The sequence below is a fragment of the Sciurus carolinensis genome, chromosome 3 (genome assembly GCF_902686445.1).
Source record: "Sciurus carolinensis chromosome 3, mSciCar1.2, whole genome shotgun sequence".
Lineage (NCBI taxonomy): Eukaryota > Metazoa > Chordata > Mammalia > Rodentia > Sciuridae > Sciurus > Sciurus carolinensis.
In genome coordinates this window covers 174,327,386-174,343,494 of record NC_062215.1, presented here as the reverse complement: position 1 = coordinate 174,343,494, position 16,109 = coordinate 174,327,386, and the positions used below count along the sequence as shown (strand labels likewise).

At 44.7% G+C, this 16,109-nt stretch overlaps 1 protein-coding gene across 2 annotated transcripts; it reads right to left on the bottom strand.

Annotated features, from left to right (window-relative positions):
- Positions 1 to 419: 419 nt before the first annotated feature.
- LOC124980499 (olfactory receptor 10A7-like) lies at positions 420 to 15,317 on the bottom strand. Of its 2 annotated transcripts, XM_047546107.1 has the most exons (4): positions 15,124 to 15,317; positions 7,223 to 7,372; positions 4,767 to 4,967; positions 420 to 2,516 (listed from the first exon to the last, which is right to left on the bottom strand). In XM_047546107.1, exon 4 carries the CDS (start codon positions 2,491 to 2,493, stop codon positions 1,579 to 1,581), a length of 915 nt encoding a protein of 304 aa, XP_047402063.1. In that variant the 5' UTR covers positions 2,494 to 2,516; positions 4,767 to 4,967; positions 7,223 to 7,372; positions 15,124 to 15,317; the 3' UTR covers positions 420 to 1,578. The 2 variants fall into 2 exon arrangements, with proteins under 2 accessions (XP_047402063.1, XP_047402062.1); XM_047546106.1 differs by lacking the exon at positions 7,223 to 7,372.
- Positions 15,318 to 16,109: the final 792 nt, after the last annotated feature.

Sequence of the window (16,109 nt, the reverse complement as noted above, 5' to 3'; positions counted from 1 at the left end):
GGTCCTCTGAAAAACCACACAGGCAAACGTCTGCGGAAGAGTTTATTCCATGCCGCTATCTCTGATTGGCTCAGATTCAAATTATGAGGTGAGCCCCAGGTTTGAGCCATTCTGATGTTCTCCTTGCTTTTGGAGAGCTGTTAACATAAAGCTTCCAGCTTTCTGGGGTCCTGAACAGTTAACTCTGCTTATGTATAATATTGAAATGCAGAATATGTGCGGCGATCACAACCCATCCATTGTCTTTTTTTTTTTGGTTGATCCTTAAAACAATTTTGTGCTGGACATGCTGGGCACTGTGGCGCATGCCTATAATCCCAGCAGCTCGGGAGGCTGAGACAGGAGGATTGCGAGTTCAAAGCCAGCCTCAGCAAAAGCAAGGCACTAAGCAACCCAGTGAGACCCTGTCTCTAAATAAAATACAAAATAGGGCTGGAGATGTGGCTCAGTGACTGAGTCCCCCTGAGTTCAATCCCCAGTACAGAAAAAAATAAATGAAAACAATTTTGCCTTCCAATACCTATTCTTCCCTCCTTTTATAGTATAAAGAACTCCAGTTTTTAGCTGGGGACACTGCTTCCCAACTAAAGCTTATTCCCACCCTTTCTTAAAGCAAGGCATAGCCATTTGACGAAGTTTTGGCCAGTTAGAAGCAAGAAGATGTTTTGTAGAACCCCTATAAAGTGTCTTTAGAAGAAGGGTCCAATCCTTTCTTTGCCCCTCCTTCCTCCTTATTAGCTGGAGTGTGAGTGCAATGACAGATGCACTCACAGCCATTCTGTGTCATGAGGTAGTATGCAGATCGTGGCAGAGCAGAAGATAATGAGACTGTTGACTGCAGAGCTGCCCTGGTCTAGGGGAGTTGGGTTCACTGTCTCTGTTCAGCAAGGAATTGAGGAACAGGACAGAGATAGCAAGCAAGAAGTCAGTTTATTGTAAAAGCAAGAGAGATGCAGAGATAGGCTTCTCCAGAGAGGGGATCCCAGAGCTGGGAATCCAGCGGGGAGTTTGGGCTTGGTTTTTCATGGTCGCTGGAATTTCCTCCTCTCCTTATCTCCTCCCCGTCCACTCGCTCCTCACTATTATTGACTGGTGCCCCCTCTGTTCATGTGTCTATTTTATTTTTTCTACTGGGTCCCCCTTTTAGGAGCATGAGTACAGAAGTGTCTGTCCCAATGGGTCCCCACAGTCCCGTCCAGCAGATGGCCTCCTCAGAAGTCCCTCTCTGTGCTCCTCTGCTCTGGCCCTGCCCCACCTCCTCCCTGCCATCTTGCCCTGGCTGCTGGGCCCTTCCACGTCTCCCTCAGAGCTACCCCATAGGCCTGGATTCACCGAAGGGAGGCTGTCAGAGGCCCTGAACTCAGTCTAGAATTAAAGGCACTGAAATGATTTCACATAGGCCAGTTGAGTGGATGTGGCGGCAGAGTTTGCAGGCCAAATGGATACCTTTGGTTTACTCAGAGTACTTGCATAACCAAATAAAGATCCCAGTTTGGGGTTGCGTCAAAGGCAGGTCCCCGGCCCCTGCTGCTGTGTCCGTTAGCACTGGAGCCATCCATCCGAAGTGGCTGAGTTTGTTTAAACAGGCCCTCTGCTGCTCTTTGTGTGACCAAAGCCCAGCCAACAGCACATGCCCCGGTACAACCTGATCCTCAGCTCTCTGTTCCGGAGCCCGTAGACCAGCGGGTTAAAACACTGGGCAAATGCAAAGACACCAAAAAGCACCAGATTTAGAGCAAAGAAAGACACCCCACACCTCTTCCCTAAACCTATGATGATCAGAGTTGGAAATACGTGTAAACTTATCTGCACCAAATGAATAAGAACGGTTTTCCTTGCCTTGATGTTTGACCTATTGAAATGGCCAGCCCGTTTCCCTTCTTGGAATATCAGAGAGTAACTTATAAGAATGATGAATAAAGGAAGGAAAAGGAAAACCATGCCCGTGGCTCTGGCCGGAATGCCATTCAAGGTCACCGGGCAAAGGGGTTCCGATTTAAAAACGGCAACAGGGATAGAGTTAGTGACCTCAATGAGGAATAAGCCCACATTCTTGAGTAGTATGGTCGTCCAAGTCCCAGCCAGAATCCTGTACTTAACTGAACCTGTGAAGGACAGAGATTTCAGTGGCCAGCAAATGGCCAGGTAAGTGTTGAGCGCCATCAGGGCCAAAGTGAAGAGAATCCCTTCTCCAACACTTAGCTGTGCCCCAAACACCGCCCAGCATATCAGCAGCGGGCTGTGGGTCTGCAAGGCCCGCATTCCTTGGAAAATAACCCCCAGGCCACAGTAGGAGGAGATGCACAGCAGGTGGTGGCAGAGGAGGATGTACCGGACCTCTTTCCTCAGTTTCAGATCCCGTGACACTATTGTGATAATGAGGACAGTGATGAACGTGGCGAAGGAGAAAGCAACCAAATACACGGAGGCCTTCACGGAGGCCTCCAGCCCCAGCCAGTCTGATATGTTGCAATGCTCAGAAGACACGTTCATGGTCTTCAGGGCTGGCTCAGCTCCTGGAGGGGAAAAGGACAAGAATAAGTGACTCTGTGCTGAGGCTTCTCGTGTGACTCCCCAGCTCACCCATCTGTGTAAGGTCTTGAGGAACAGACTGCCTTTCCTTTGGGACAGAGGAAGATAATTTCAGAGAGTGTTGCTAGGGATCGAAGAAACAGGAGAAATCATCCCAAGTCTTCTCTTTGATTGGGGGAGGGGCATACGAGCAAGTCATACAAAAAGGAGGTTTGAGAGATGTGTTCTGAGCACTCAGCAAACTGCTGCAGCCCAGGTCTAAAGCTCTAAAGCTTTCTGCACCCTTTTCTTTCTTGGATTGTGAGAATTTCTTGAAGTAGGAGCGTAGAGTCCATTATCACGTCAATGGAGTAACCACTAAGCACTAGTTAACACCTAGTCCCTGCCCAGATCTGGGAAGAAGTTGGGGCAGGAACTGGAGGAACAGTGGAGCAGCCCTCCATTCAGGGCCTTCCGCGAAAGGGAGGTCAACAGTGACCATGGCCATCAGGGGTGACACTGGCCGGACCTCTCTAGGGGTTAACACCTATTCTCAGAGTATATTCCAAAGGGACCACAGGGATGTTTTATGTCTCGGCAAGCAGTTTTATAATGCACTCTTGACAAATGGGATAACTAAGACTCAGAAGGGTTCAGAATTATGGTTTGGATCTTGAATGTCTCCGAAACGCTCATGTGTTAAAGACCTCGTCCCCAGGATGACCCTACTGGGAGATGGTGGGGCCTCGTGGGAGAGCTTTCATCACTGGGGACATGGCCTTGAAGGGGATGTGGGATTGTAGGCCCCCTCCTCACTCTCTAGCTTCCTGGCTGGAGGTGAGCAGTTTCTCTCTGCTCCATGCTCAGTCCATGACGTGCTGGCTTACCATCAGCCCCAAAGCAGTGGGGCCAGCAGTCATGGACTGGAACCTCTAAAATTGTGATTTATCAGTCGACAACCTCACGTATTCATTACAGTGATTGAAGATTGACCAACACACAGCCATCTCCTCAAGGCTATGTGACTTTTGCCTATTGGAGCCAGAGTTCAGATTTGGGAGCCCCTCTCCAGAACCGACCCTCTCAATCACTACAAGGAAGCTCAAGTCAAATGCAGGACAAAATGCAGGTTCTGCAGGTTCTCCTATACCAGTGTCCTTTACCAGCCAACTGGACGCCATTTGTAGGAATATTGTTTCTATTTTGAGGAAGTCGATAGTCTGCGCACCCAGGAAAGTGCTGGAATTTCACGGTTGATGACAAATGACGAAGCAGACACAGTAGCCTCAATAAACCTTCTCAAGCATGAAGAGCAATGAATGGCAGACTGTGCGGTGGCTGGGGAACCCTCCAACTGCCGTATCACTATTGTTGCTGCGAAGCCTGTGGTGGAGATAGCAGCTGCGGCCTGCCCACCTGTACCCCACCCAAGGTGATGTGCCCTCGGGCCCTGGGTGCCCTGCTCCTTTCCCATGTGTCAGGGACCAAGAAGTTCTTATTCTGAGAACATTCTGATCTTTACAATAAGCAGCAGCGCCCCTCCCTTCCCGCCGGCGCAAACTTCACCTTCCCGGCGGCGCGAACCTCACCTCCCGGCCGGCGCGAATTTGCACCCTATCAGGAACCCAGCAGAAGAACACAGCCAACCAGCCTGCACCTTGTCACACCCCTCCTTCCCTCAGTATAAATACCCCTGTGTGAACAATAAAAATTTGCAGCTTGATCAGAATTCCTGTCTTGCTGCCTCTCCCTGCGTCTCTTGTCCCTTCATTCCTTCTCTCTCAGGTTTGCGGTCCCGTGTTGATGTCCCGCGGGTCGGGACACCCATGGTCCATAACAGCAACTGAAAACCATTCTGTAGATTGCACTGAGTCAATCAGAGTCTGTCTTTTAAAAATCCGACCCAAGGCACACAAGAATGTGGCCTGGGAGCGCTGTTACGTAGCTAGCCTGCTATTCGAGTTGTAGCACGAGCAAGCAGAAGAGACAGAGAGACGGGTGGGAAAGAAGCAGGGATAAAGGAAGCCATGGAGCCCTTGAGAGGCCACGAAAGCTCGTGCAGCCTTCTCTCTGGAACTTCTGATTTCATGGAGATGTCCTGAATGTTCCATCTCTGGGCTCTAAGACATCCCTCTGTTATTTGAGCTAGCTTGAAGAGGTTTCTATTGTTTTTTTTTTTTTCTGTTCTCTAGACTTGAAAGTAGATAAAATGTTCCCCGAAGAGGTAGAACGAATTGATTTTCCAAAGGACTTACCACAACGGATATGCCCCTACTCCAACTTCCTGAGCACCTAAATGCCACAGCTCTGTGTGAGATCCCTCGCCGAGGCAGAGCTGCTTTTTGCTGGGTATTGTGTCGTCACCTTCTATGGAGACCATTCCCAGAGCTGATGGATCTTTGGTGCCATTGTCGTGCTCATAAACTCCAGGCATTTATGTTCTCTTCTCTCCAGTTCTACAGAGAGGAATAGAAACTGTAAGGGTGGCTGTCAACCTCAAAGCCATTGACTGTCGAGCTTTCTTTTAGTGGCAGATTTTCAATAACAATCTTACATGAGAACCCCTCGGTACTCAACAGAAGACTGCACATCTGCTCTGATCAAAAGCTTCTTCCTTAATGCTTCCTCCCTGACCAATGGACTCATTGTTTTCCACTGTTCTCAACCAACCCTTATTGAGCACTGAAACATGGAATGCATATCCCTGAACGGTGATGTTATAAGACAGTAAGAGCCGCTGACCCCTGGAACTCATTGTTCAGTGCATGACACAGATTTCGATTTAATTAGATAGCGTGCACCAAGAACATCATGTTCAGCTTTACTTAATCACCAAATGAGCAAGAAGACCAGTGTGAAAATAAAAGTGATCACTGTGGTCCGAAGAAGTCAGAGAAGGCTTCCTGGAGGACGTGAGGCTTGAATCAGGCCTTTCAAGGATAAGAACTAACAAGAAACAGGGACAGGAGTGAGGAGAGAGAGGAGCGATGCTGAATCCAGGCAAAGAGAAACAGCAGAGCCAAGGTGAACCACACCTGATGCTTCAGGGTGGGATGAGTAACTGGGTTTTATGGGACAGAAGTCTTGTTCAGGGCCCTCAGGACAGACTTGGAGGACCGCATACCATTCCAAGGGTTAAAGCTTATTTCATGAGCGAGAAGTAGCCTTGCCAGTTATCAAGAATACAAATAATAACAAATGCTGGCGAGGATGTGGGGAAAGCATATACTCTTACATTGCTGGTGGGACTGTAAGTTAATATGACCACTTTGGAAAGCAAGGTAGAGATTCCTCAAAAAACTAGGAATGTAACCACCATATGCCCCCACTATACCACTCCTCAGTATTTATCCAAAAGAACTAAAATCAGCATACTAGAGTGACACAGCCACATCGATGCTTATAGCAGTGCAATTCACAACAGCCAATTGATGGAACTAGCCCAGATGCCATCAATAGATGAATAGCCTAAAAAAAAATGCAGTATATATACACAATGAGTTGGCCATAAAAAGAATGAGATTATGGATGGCATTTGCTGGTAAATGAATGGAACTGGAGAATATCATGCTAAGTGAAATAAGCCAACCCCAAAAATCCAAAGGCCAAATATTCTCTTTAAGATGGAGGGTGGTAAGGAAGAATAGAAGTACATTGGATTAAACATAGAGGAATGAAGGGAAGGGAGGGAGATCGGGAATAGGAAAGATAGTAGAATGAATTGGCCATTATTTTCCTATATACATATATGAATACATGACAAATGTAATTCCATATCATGTACAACCAGAAGATTGGGAAGTTAAACACCATATATGTATAATATGTCAAAATACAGTCTACTGTCATGTATAACTAAAAGAACAAATTAAAAAAAAAAAGAAATTATGGAATTTGCCAGTAAGTGGATGGAATTTCAGAACACCATGCTTAATGAAATAAGCCAAACTCAGAAAATCCAGGGTCAAATGTGTTCTCTCATATGTGGAAGTGAGAGCAAAATAAGGAGGAAAGGGAGAGGGATTGGATATCACAAAGACATAGGGCAGATAAGTGGTACAGAAGGAGATGGAGAAGGACAGGAAAGGGAAGGAAATGTGGAGTGAAATTAACACAATTACACAATGTGCATGTACCAGTGCACCACAGTGAATTCTGCCTTTATGTTTATTTATAAAGCACCAATCAAAAATAAACAAACGAGTGAAAGGAAGACTAGTAGAGTAGAAGAAGAGTGAGAAGGAAGAGTGAAGAGAAAATGGGGGTGGGGGGACCAAAATGGAATAAAGCAAATTTCATGCATGTAATGTCTTGTCGAAATGAACCCAACTGTTACGTATAACTCTAATGCACTAATAAAATAAGAAGAAAAAGGAAGCTTGTAGATTCACACTTCTTATCAGATTTTTTTTTTTTTTTTTTTTTTGGTACAAGGGATTGCACTCGGGCACTCCACCACTAAGTCACATCCCCAGCCCTATTTTGTATTTTATTTAGAGATGGGGTCTCACTGAGTTGCTTAGCATCTCACTTTTGCTGAGGCTGGCTTTGAACTTGATCCTCCTGGATCAGCCTCCTGAGCAGCTGGGATTACAGCTGCCCAAGTTTATTATCAGATTTTGAAGTACTTGGATACAAGTGGATACAAAGTGGTACCTATTGTGATTTTAATAAAGACATTACTCAAAATAAGGGAAGAAGAATAAGTAACCTTGCACATTTAAAATGAGGAACGCATGCCAGAGGTGAAGAGCCAAGACAAGGTGCGTCTGTGCGGGGTGGTATTGGACATGCAGAGCAGGTGGCCCAGCAAAGGGAAAATTGGCACAGCAGACACTTGAGCTTCAAGAGGGTTGGAAATCTGCAAAATCAATAAAGGCAGGTTTTATTACCTTTAGTTTATTTGTGAGATCTCAGGAGGATCAGCGATTTCTTTAGGATCATACATCCAGCACCTCCCAGCCTCCAAATCCATTCCTTCCCGGAGTTATATTTGCATACCAGGAACTTGTGGCAGCCAACTGACTACATGGGTAGTCAGTTCCCCTTTCTACATATTAATCCCATTTAGTGATAGTGCTTAGAACCACTTTCTGAACTTCTAAAATGGGGAACACCTACTTCCTTCTAATCCAAACTATTACTTAGACTCCACTTTGAGATAAGACACTGGAGCAAGGAATTACATTACATCTCCAAGCACCCTGACAAAATCAGAGCCAGCCACCCCCACTCTCTGCAAAAGTCCTGTGTAGCAGGTGACAAAGCACACCATCTGGCCTCCTAAGAGTCTTGCTCAGGGCAAACCCTGAGGACAACATGCCCCCCTTGCAGAGAGACAGAAGTAGAAATGAATGGGCCATACACAAAAATAAAACTCTGACCTACCACCTGCAGCAACCAACCCAGGAACCCAACCCCTTATCTGTGCTGTCAGGCTTGCCGGAAGTCAGACTGCTATCTCTAATGACAGTCCAGGAAGCCAAATGATAAATCCTATAAAAACTGACCCCAAAGAGTCAAGACTTGATTACTAACTGACACTTCTCCTAATTTCTGTCCTGCATTTTTCATCCTTGGGTTCTAAAAACTTAACACACCCGGAACTAAACAGGGAAAGTCAAATATGCTCCCCTAACCAGTCACTTAGGCTGTCCCCCTTCTCTTTAGCTTGTCTGCAGCCTCCCCGTGCCAGCAGCCTCCAGTCAGGGCACACCTGAAGCCTTCCCTTTCTCCCGCTGTAAAGCTTTCTCGCTCCTCTGCCTGCCCTCGAGTCTCTGCCAAAACATGAGCTCTGAGTAAAGAATCTGCCTATTCTCGTTTGATTGGTCTTTGGTTCTACATCAGCATGAAAAGACGGTGCGAGTGGCTTCTCAGGAGGACATGTGCTCCAAGCCCAGTTTCCAGGAGACTATGAACTGTGGAGGTCCATGCAGCTCCCCATCCCATGCCCTCCTGGTCAACAGCAGGGGCATCCTGGGGACTTAGGGCAAGTGAGACAGATTGGAAGGTAACCGCTACCTTCGTCTCTGGATCTTGGGCTCTGGGTCACTGAGCCGGGAGGATTTTCCACTTCTCTCACTTTGGAGAGTCCACAAGGCAACCCTGCTGAACAGACACCCCACTTCAGACAAAATCCAAGTGGGTAGCAGGGTTGAACTGGAAGGGAACATAAGAGAAGGGTGATGACGGATGCTCGATATGACCGAGGACAGCCTGATTGACCATATCCTTTGAGATGGCTTAGGAGGTACCGATCTCTTTAATCCATGCCAACAGCCCGTGAAGTCAATACTACCATATTCCCCAAAACTGGGGGATGGAGGAAGGAGTAACTTGGCCAAGGACAATGAACTTGAGGTGGTGATCCCAGAATCTGAACCAGGCAGTCCAACTCTAGGTGCCCCTCGCTAAGCCCCTGGGCCAGGTGCACCAAGCCTACACCTAACAGTTGTGAAGGGTGCCCACGCGTGCTTTCACTGGCTCCTCCCAACAGGCTGCAGAGAGGGGAGCAGGCCATGTTCTCATCCTGCCTCCTGAGAGAAGGCGAACACAGAACTCTCGAGGAGGGAGCGGTGGGTTGATAGAGAAGTCCCACTTCAACCCCAACTCTTCTGGTGTCTGAAGTCATGTTTTGTTCTTGTGGTTTGTTCAACCTTTTTTCCCAACAGCACAAAGGTTGGGTAAGTGAATTGCATAAAAAAAAAAAAATCCTGGGTGTCACAAAGTTATGTCCCCCTAAAACTCCTATGTTGAAGTCCTAAACCCTAGCACCTCAGAATACGACTGTGTTTAGAGATAGGACCTTCAAAGAGGTCAATAGGTAAAATGACTTTATTAATGATCCCTGATCCAATCTGATGTCCTTGTGGCCTAAGAAAAGGAGTTTGGGACATAAAAAGACAGACATTGGGATGTCTTTCACAGAGAGAAAAGACCAGAAGGTGGTGGCCACCTGCAAGCTAAGGAGAGACACCTCAGAAGAAACCAACCTGAGGACACCTTATCTTGTACTTCTAACCCCCACACCCTGAGAAGCGTTGTCTAAGCCTCCAGCATTTTGACTTTTGTTATGCAGCACAAGCGCACTGCTACAGCAGGGAGAAGCAGCTGCCAGCTGCCATCTGTGTCTGGGTGGCTTCCCATGGGCTCAGCTAGACTCCTCCCAGGACCCACATGTGGACTTCTGAAGGAAGAAAGACCTATGATCTCTGAGAGGAAGGAGGTTCTTTAATTTTTAGGTGTTTATGGTCCATTAGGCAGTGCCTGCCGCCAAGGTCAGAGCAAGTGTCTGAGTAATTGCTGATGGGCAGAACTCATGAGCCGACCAGGAAGTACAGAAGTGATGTCATGTGCTCAGGGTTACTGGCAGAAGGTCAAGGAAGAGAAGCAGATGCTTCCAGAATGTTCTTACAACCTCCCCTGAGGATCAGATCTCCTCCTCTTCTGCAATAAACATGCCCCTTCTCGTTAAGGACCTTTCCTTATATTTTGCTGTGTTCTAGGACCTTTCTTCTTTGATATTTTGGAAATCACTCCAGTCCATAAAACTTTGGCAACTTCCTCTCTTGTTCTTCTCAAAAGGAAGGAAGGGAGGGAATGGGTTTTACTTATCACCAGATTCTCGACATCAAGAGGAAGCATTTACTAAACATCAGCTATGACTGTCAATCATCTGGAAAGAGCTCACAGGGTGACATGGAGGCCTGAGTGAAATCAGAAAGCCTCCTTAGGAATTCTGGTCACTTCTGAATTCAGGAAAATTACACGTTTCCCTAATGAGAGGCTCCCCAGACAATTAACTTTGTAAGCCTTAACCTGCCTTCTTCACATGAAAGGAAATTCTCCAGCTTCCTTCTCCACTTTTTTCTGACCAAAATTTTGATCTACAGACATTCTTCTAAGTGCTCATGAGATTGGTTATTCAAAAGAGTCACTCTCTGGCTTTAATAGAATGCTTTCTTTCTCTAAAATACTTACATTTAAAAACACATCTCTAAAAGTAACATGCACTTGCATCTTTACCAAACCTAGAACATAAAGAAATATTCAAAAGGGAAATACTGGAAAGAAGGTAGCTGATAGCAATGGTGATGGCGTTTCTTCATCTTACAATTTAATGATAAGTGTATGTGGTTATACCTTATCACTAACCATGATATCTGTAGGAACAAAGGATACAATCTAATGACATGTTTCAATCTTTACTATATGTACAGATAAGTAAATAAAAATAAGGTGTAGGGGTCATTCCAGAATTTCAGAAAAAGATTGTGCAACACTAACTATAATAGCGACATATATGACAATTATCATATTTCGTGAATTTCATGAATCTCAATAAAAACTTAAGTAATGAATTTATCAGAAATTACAGTACTCTAGCTAAAATAAAACAATCATCAGAGTTTTCTGCACTGGCATTGGACAGGTCAAGGAACAAAAGAAGCTGTCTCAACAGATATTTATTCAACCAATTAGTGAATTTTAAATACTAAGTGCCCCCAGCAGGGATTCAAGTGCTGGGACAACCACAGGAACCAGATTGACATCATGGAGTTTGTCCAATCCTCAATCCTGTGAGTGATCTGATCTTTCTCCCTTCTTCCCTTTCTCCCAGATGTCAAGGGCAATGTGATGCCAATAAGCCACAAAGAATGAACATCAATCTGTACATTACTGAGCACGTGATTCATTGCCAATACTATATTCCAGAAGCAGGGAAGATGTTGCCTTTGGGCCATTGGTTTGTCTCTTGAGTTCATCTTGTAGCATTTACTTTGAAATATGCTGATGCTTTTAAAATGCTGCATTATGGCAAGTTTTAAGCTAGTTAAAAGTTAATTTGCTTGTGTAGGACCTTAGCATTATTAAAGCCTACAATACAACACATCATAGCCTATGTGTTTGATTTGCTAGTTGGCCAGCTTCTCTCAAAAGTCAGCCATTTTCATTCACTGCACAGTTAAGATAGCGGCCCCACCTACAGCAATAAGACAAGCCCTGTCTGTCTCAGCAGAACACACCCAGCTTTAGCCATAAACCAGGTTGTTTTATTGGTGCAAGTCTTAGAAAAGTTGAAATCAGCAGATTTCATGAAGCTCTTTAGTTTTCTCTCTCTGAGTTAGCAGTTGGGATTATTGTAAACCATCAGCTGTAACTTTCTAAAATAAAATATAATTTAATTATAGCTATTCTTACTAACATTTTTTATATCCTGTGATTAGTTTCACAGATGAGAAACTAAGTTTTGAAGTGCAAATGTAAGATACATGGCTTAGTTTTGAAGTGTACATGTAATATGCATGGCTTGGTTACATGTTTTTATCTTTATTAGGTGTCTTTACATGGTATATAATATACTTGATTATATGTGCTGTGCAAAATTGTTCTTCAGATCCAAAAACTATATGATTTTAAATAAATACTAAAATTGAAACTGAAAATTCATGGAATAACTTAACCTTTGCCTTCTCTGAGTACTTCTGGCACATACTACATTATGAACTTGAACTTTCACTTAATTACCATGTAATCAATTTCTCCCAATTGTAGTAGGCCTATATATTTATAAAGTTACTTTGGAAGAAATATAAGCCCATCGATCATATCAAATTCTATTACCATGTCGATGGACTTGCATTTCTCCATAGCAAAATCCATTTATGCCAAGTTACTAAAGTTTTTGTCTTTTTCATTAGTATTTATATTTGTCTTAGATGATTATGAATTAGTATAGAATTCTGAATCATGCTTAGAGAGCAAATAGCTGTTTATACTTATCCTTGTGATTTTTTTAAAGTTCAACCATTATATTTATCTTTTTTATTTAATAGACTTCCCAAATAGAAAATATACTTATTATTATTAATGCCATTTTTCAATTCGTAAATACAGTTTGTATTTTTCTAATGCTACTTACATTCTCAGTATTGATGACAAAGAATATTACTAACTTTGAAAACCCCAGCTATCTATCATTATATCATATTTGAATGAACAAATCATGGAGTCATTTGGAATTCAATTCACACCCATGTCCCATTTTCTCCATGTATACAATCCTTGCTCGCTCATTCGCTCATGTGCTCATTTGTTCACTCAAGGAGCATGCATTGTGCACCTACCCAGTGTCAGGCACTGTGCTCCATGCAGAGCCAGCAGAGACGAATAAGATAAGCTCACTGTCCTTGAAAAACTTTACTTCATTGACTTGAGAATGGGGAGCAGAAATTAACACTAGGACAGTTTATGAGAGAAAAGGCAAAAACAGACCAATTTCATATTTTAAAAAACTTAAAGTTGGAGAAAATGTATGAAAACTATAACTCTTTGGTTAGAGAAAGGAGAGTTCATTTCTTTCTCCCAAGAGGATCTGGAGGACCCTTCCTTCTCTTGCATGAAAGCCCAGGCAGGAGATGTTGAGATGAATCCTAGTCAGCACAGACATGGGGCTAGAAGAAGAAACCTCCTGGAAAAAACCAGGGCCCCAGGATGCTTAGTGAGGCTGTTAGAGGAAGAGACAGCAGGTAGGAGGCCCTCTAGGGCCGACGATGGTGCCAAAGGCTGGCTAGGAAACGAGAGGGAAGGAGATAAAGGCGGGCTTGAATCCCATGCCTGCAGGAGGGAAATGGTCAAGAGAGAACCTCACTGAACCTGACTGAAGGACCTGCAAGTGTCGAAGAGCACAGTCAGCGAGGTCTTGACCCTGGCTAAGTTCATGACCAGATCCTAATAACTAACAGACTCAAAGTCACCGGGATTCAGGGTGTGGAGAGGCCACTCCAACACAGACAGATGACAGTCAGTCATTAAAGGGATTCTCAGCGTGCACTACAATTGAGCAGATTCAGGTGACAACGCAGGTGCATGATGCAAGGTGTCCTGGGAAGGGAGGTGGACCTCCCATAAGGGATAATGGCTGGGACACATGAATCCCATGGTGTGGACCCGACAAAGGCAGGGCTGTGTCACTCCCATCTAGTGAGAGTTGCTCCAGTGGTCAAAGAACCTTTCGGCATAACCGTAAAGTCCCTACCTTCCTTTTCGCCAACTCTTTGGCCACTTAATCCATCCACATCAATGGGCTCAGATTCACATAAATTAACAGAAAACGAGGAATCTTGGGCAGTAGCAAACTCTACCTAAGAATCAGACTGACGTTCTCATTCTCTGGTTGGGATTATTACCCATGTGACCTAACTTGAGTATCTAATTGATCTTTTATCCTACCCTGACTTGATGTGTTTCCCATTTAGTCTGTGTCTTGATTTTGGGATTGCTGGTCTCAAAACATTGAATATTATTTCTGAATGATGCAGAACTGGAAGTCACATAGGTCATTTGCTCTTTCAGAATGGTTATAAGGGTGACATGCCAATCCCTACCTGGAACCGAAGAAAGAGTAATTTGATCAAAGGGCAAGGGTGCCATCAGAGGGAGCACATGCAAACGGAGAGCCCTAGGCAGTAAAAGAGATGGGCCAAAAGTAGGTGGGACAAGACTGGGGCTTCAGCTTGTGTGATCAAAGCTGTCAGAATCCACGTAGCCCAAGACCAGTGTCAAGTCTCAAGGAGACCCTCCTGGAAATAACATACCCTGCACCAAGACTTACAGATGGTTTGGTGCCTCTTTATGTAACATCAGGAAGTGGTTGATGATCCCAGAGTGTAAGTCATCAAATCACTCAGCACATTTTGTGGGTTCAAACAAGTATAGAGAGTATTCAAGTAACAGCTGAAAATTGAAGAGTGGCTATTCCCTTAAAATTCACAAAAAGCAGAGAGCAAGAACTTATTAATGCATTGTCAACACTGAAGAAGCAGAAGGGCACTTGTCATAGTCTGATCCACTTGACAAGTCTGTTCCTCGAGGTGAGAAACATTTGCAGCCCTGCCACAGCAATATGATTTTATTCAATGGGAACCTACTATGCATCAGGCACTGCACAAATGCCTGCGGGTAAATGGAAGAAATGATGCAGAATCACCACATTGGCAGAGTCTGTCATCTCTCAGGGAATACAGATACATAGGCAAAATATTTCAACTTTATGAATTAAGCATTTCAACTTAAAGTGCTATGGAAACTCAGAAAAGGAACTCCAATCTTTCTAGAATGGTCAGAGACTTCCCTTAGGACACTGATGTGAAAAATATCATTCTTCCATTCAGCTAGCTAGCCTTCCGCTCATTCATTCATCACGTGTGCTGAGCATCTCTGACTGTTCTAGATGCCATGGAAGCAACACTGGATGAGAGAAAGACCTCTCTCTCACGAAGTTTATGTCCTGTGGGGCAATGACATTACCAGGAGAGACACAGAAAGGTTCCTTCAAGCCCACCCAACATCTACCTCCCACCTCATTTCCCCCAGCACGTGTATTTTTCTACTGAGACCAGAGTGGCCTTAACCGTCCAACCTGGGGCAATTCCACCCTTTTGGTAAAGCAGAACTCTAAGTGCCAGGCCCATTGCTTATCACCTCGGTGGAATAACTCACAAGGGACATGATCACACAAAGTCAAGTACTGAAAATGCAGAGTTGAGAATCAACGTCAAGCAGAAATCAAAGTGGGCACACAGGGCCCAGCCTGATGCAAGATGTTCTTACCTTAACTCACCGTGGAGAGCTCTTCTGCCAGTACGAGTTCTCTTTCCCATGAAAAAGTACGTGGAAAAGTGACAGAATTCTCTCTGAAATTCCAGGCAAAACTTCCAAAACCCAAACTCCAATGGCAGTGAACCAAGGGGTGTGATTCACTTTGCTTTTACCCAGGACCCTGAGCCTTCAGACCCGAGGGTCCCCTCTTTGGTGCCTACTGCCAGGGACACACTATGATTCACAGGGTGTAGGGCTCTCGGGTGGCTGAGAAAGTCAGGGACTCTGGTGGCCACTTCCTGAAAGAAAGTTCAGCCTCTCTGTCTAAAAAGGAAGTGGCAGAACTCAGAGCCATGGGCTTCACTGTTGCCCGCAAGGTCCCACTGTAAAGGGGCACCTGGTTCTGCATCCCTTTGGGCTTTGGGCCCACTTTAGGTTGTTTGTTTTTGTTTTTTGTGGTACTGGGGATTGAACCCAGAGGTGCTCTGCCACTGAGCTATACCCCAAGCCCTTTTTATTTTTTATTTTGAGACAGGGTCTCACTAAATTGCCCAGGGAAGCCTCCAAATTGCAATCCTCCAGCCTCAGCCTGGGATTACAGGAATATGCCACCATGCCTGACCAGCAGGAGTCTATGCTTTTAAGTCAACAACTAGCCTTCACAGATCTCAGATCATCGGCTCAGGCTGGATCTCAGTGGTAGAGCACTTGCCTAGCATAAGCAAGGCCCTGGATTCATCCCCAGCACCAAAAAAAAAAAAAAAAAAAGATCTCCGATTACTGTAGAAGCCACTGCAATTTCACAACAGAGGCAAAAGAAAGGCAGTTAGATTCTGAAAATTCTTATTTCCTGTTTGCCAACACATCTGCTTTAAATCCCTCAAGCTGCTAATGACATTGCACGCCAGTTTTGGGTCATATTCAGAGCCTTCATTTCTCTTTGAAGTTGTTCAAATAATAATTTTCTGTAAAACAAATGTTAAATATAACCACTGTGA

Excerpts from the sequence above, each read along its gene's own strand:
- LOC124980499 (XM_047546107.1), bottom strand. The coding sequence starts at position 2,493 with ATGAACGTGTCTTCTGAGCATTGCAACATATCAGACTGGCTGGGGCTG.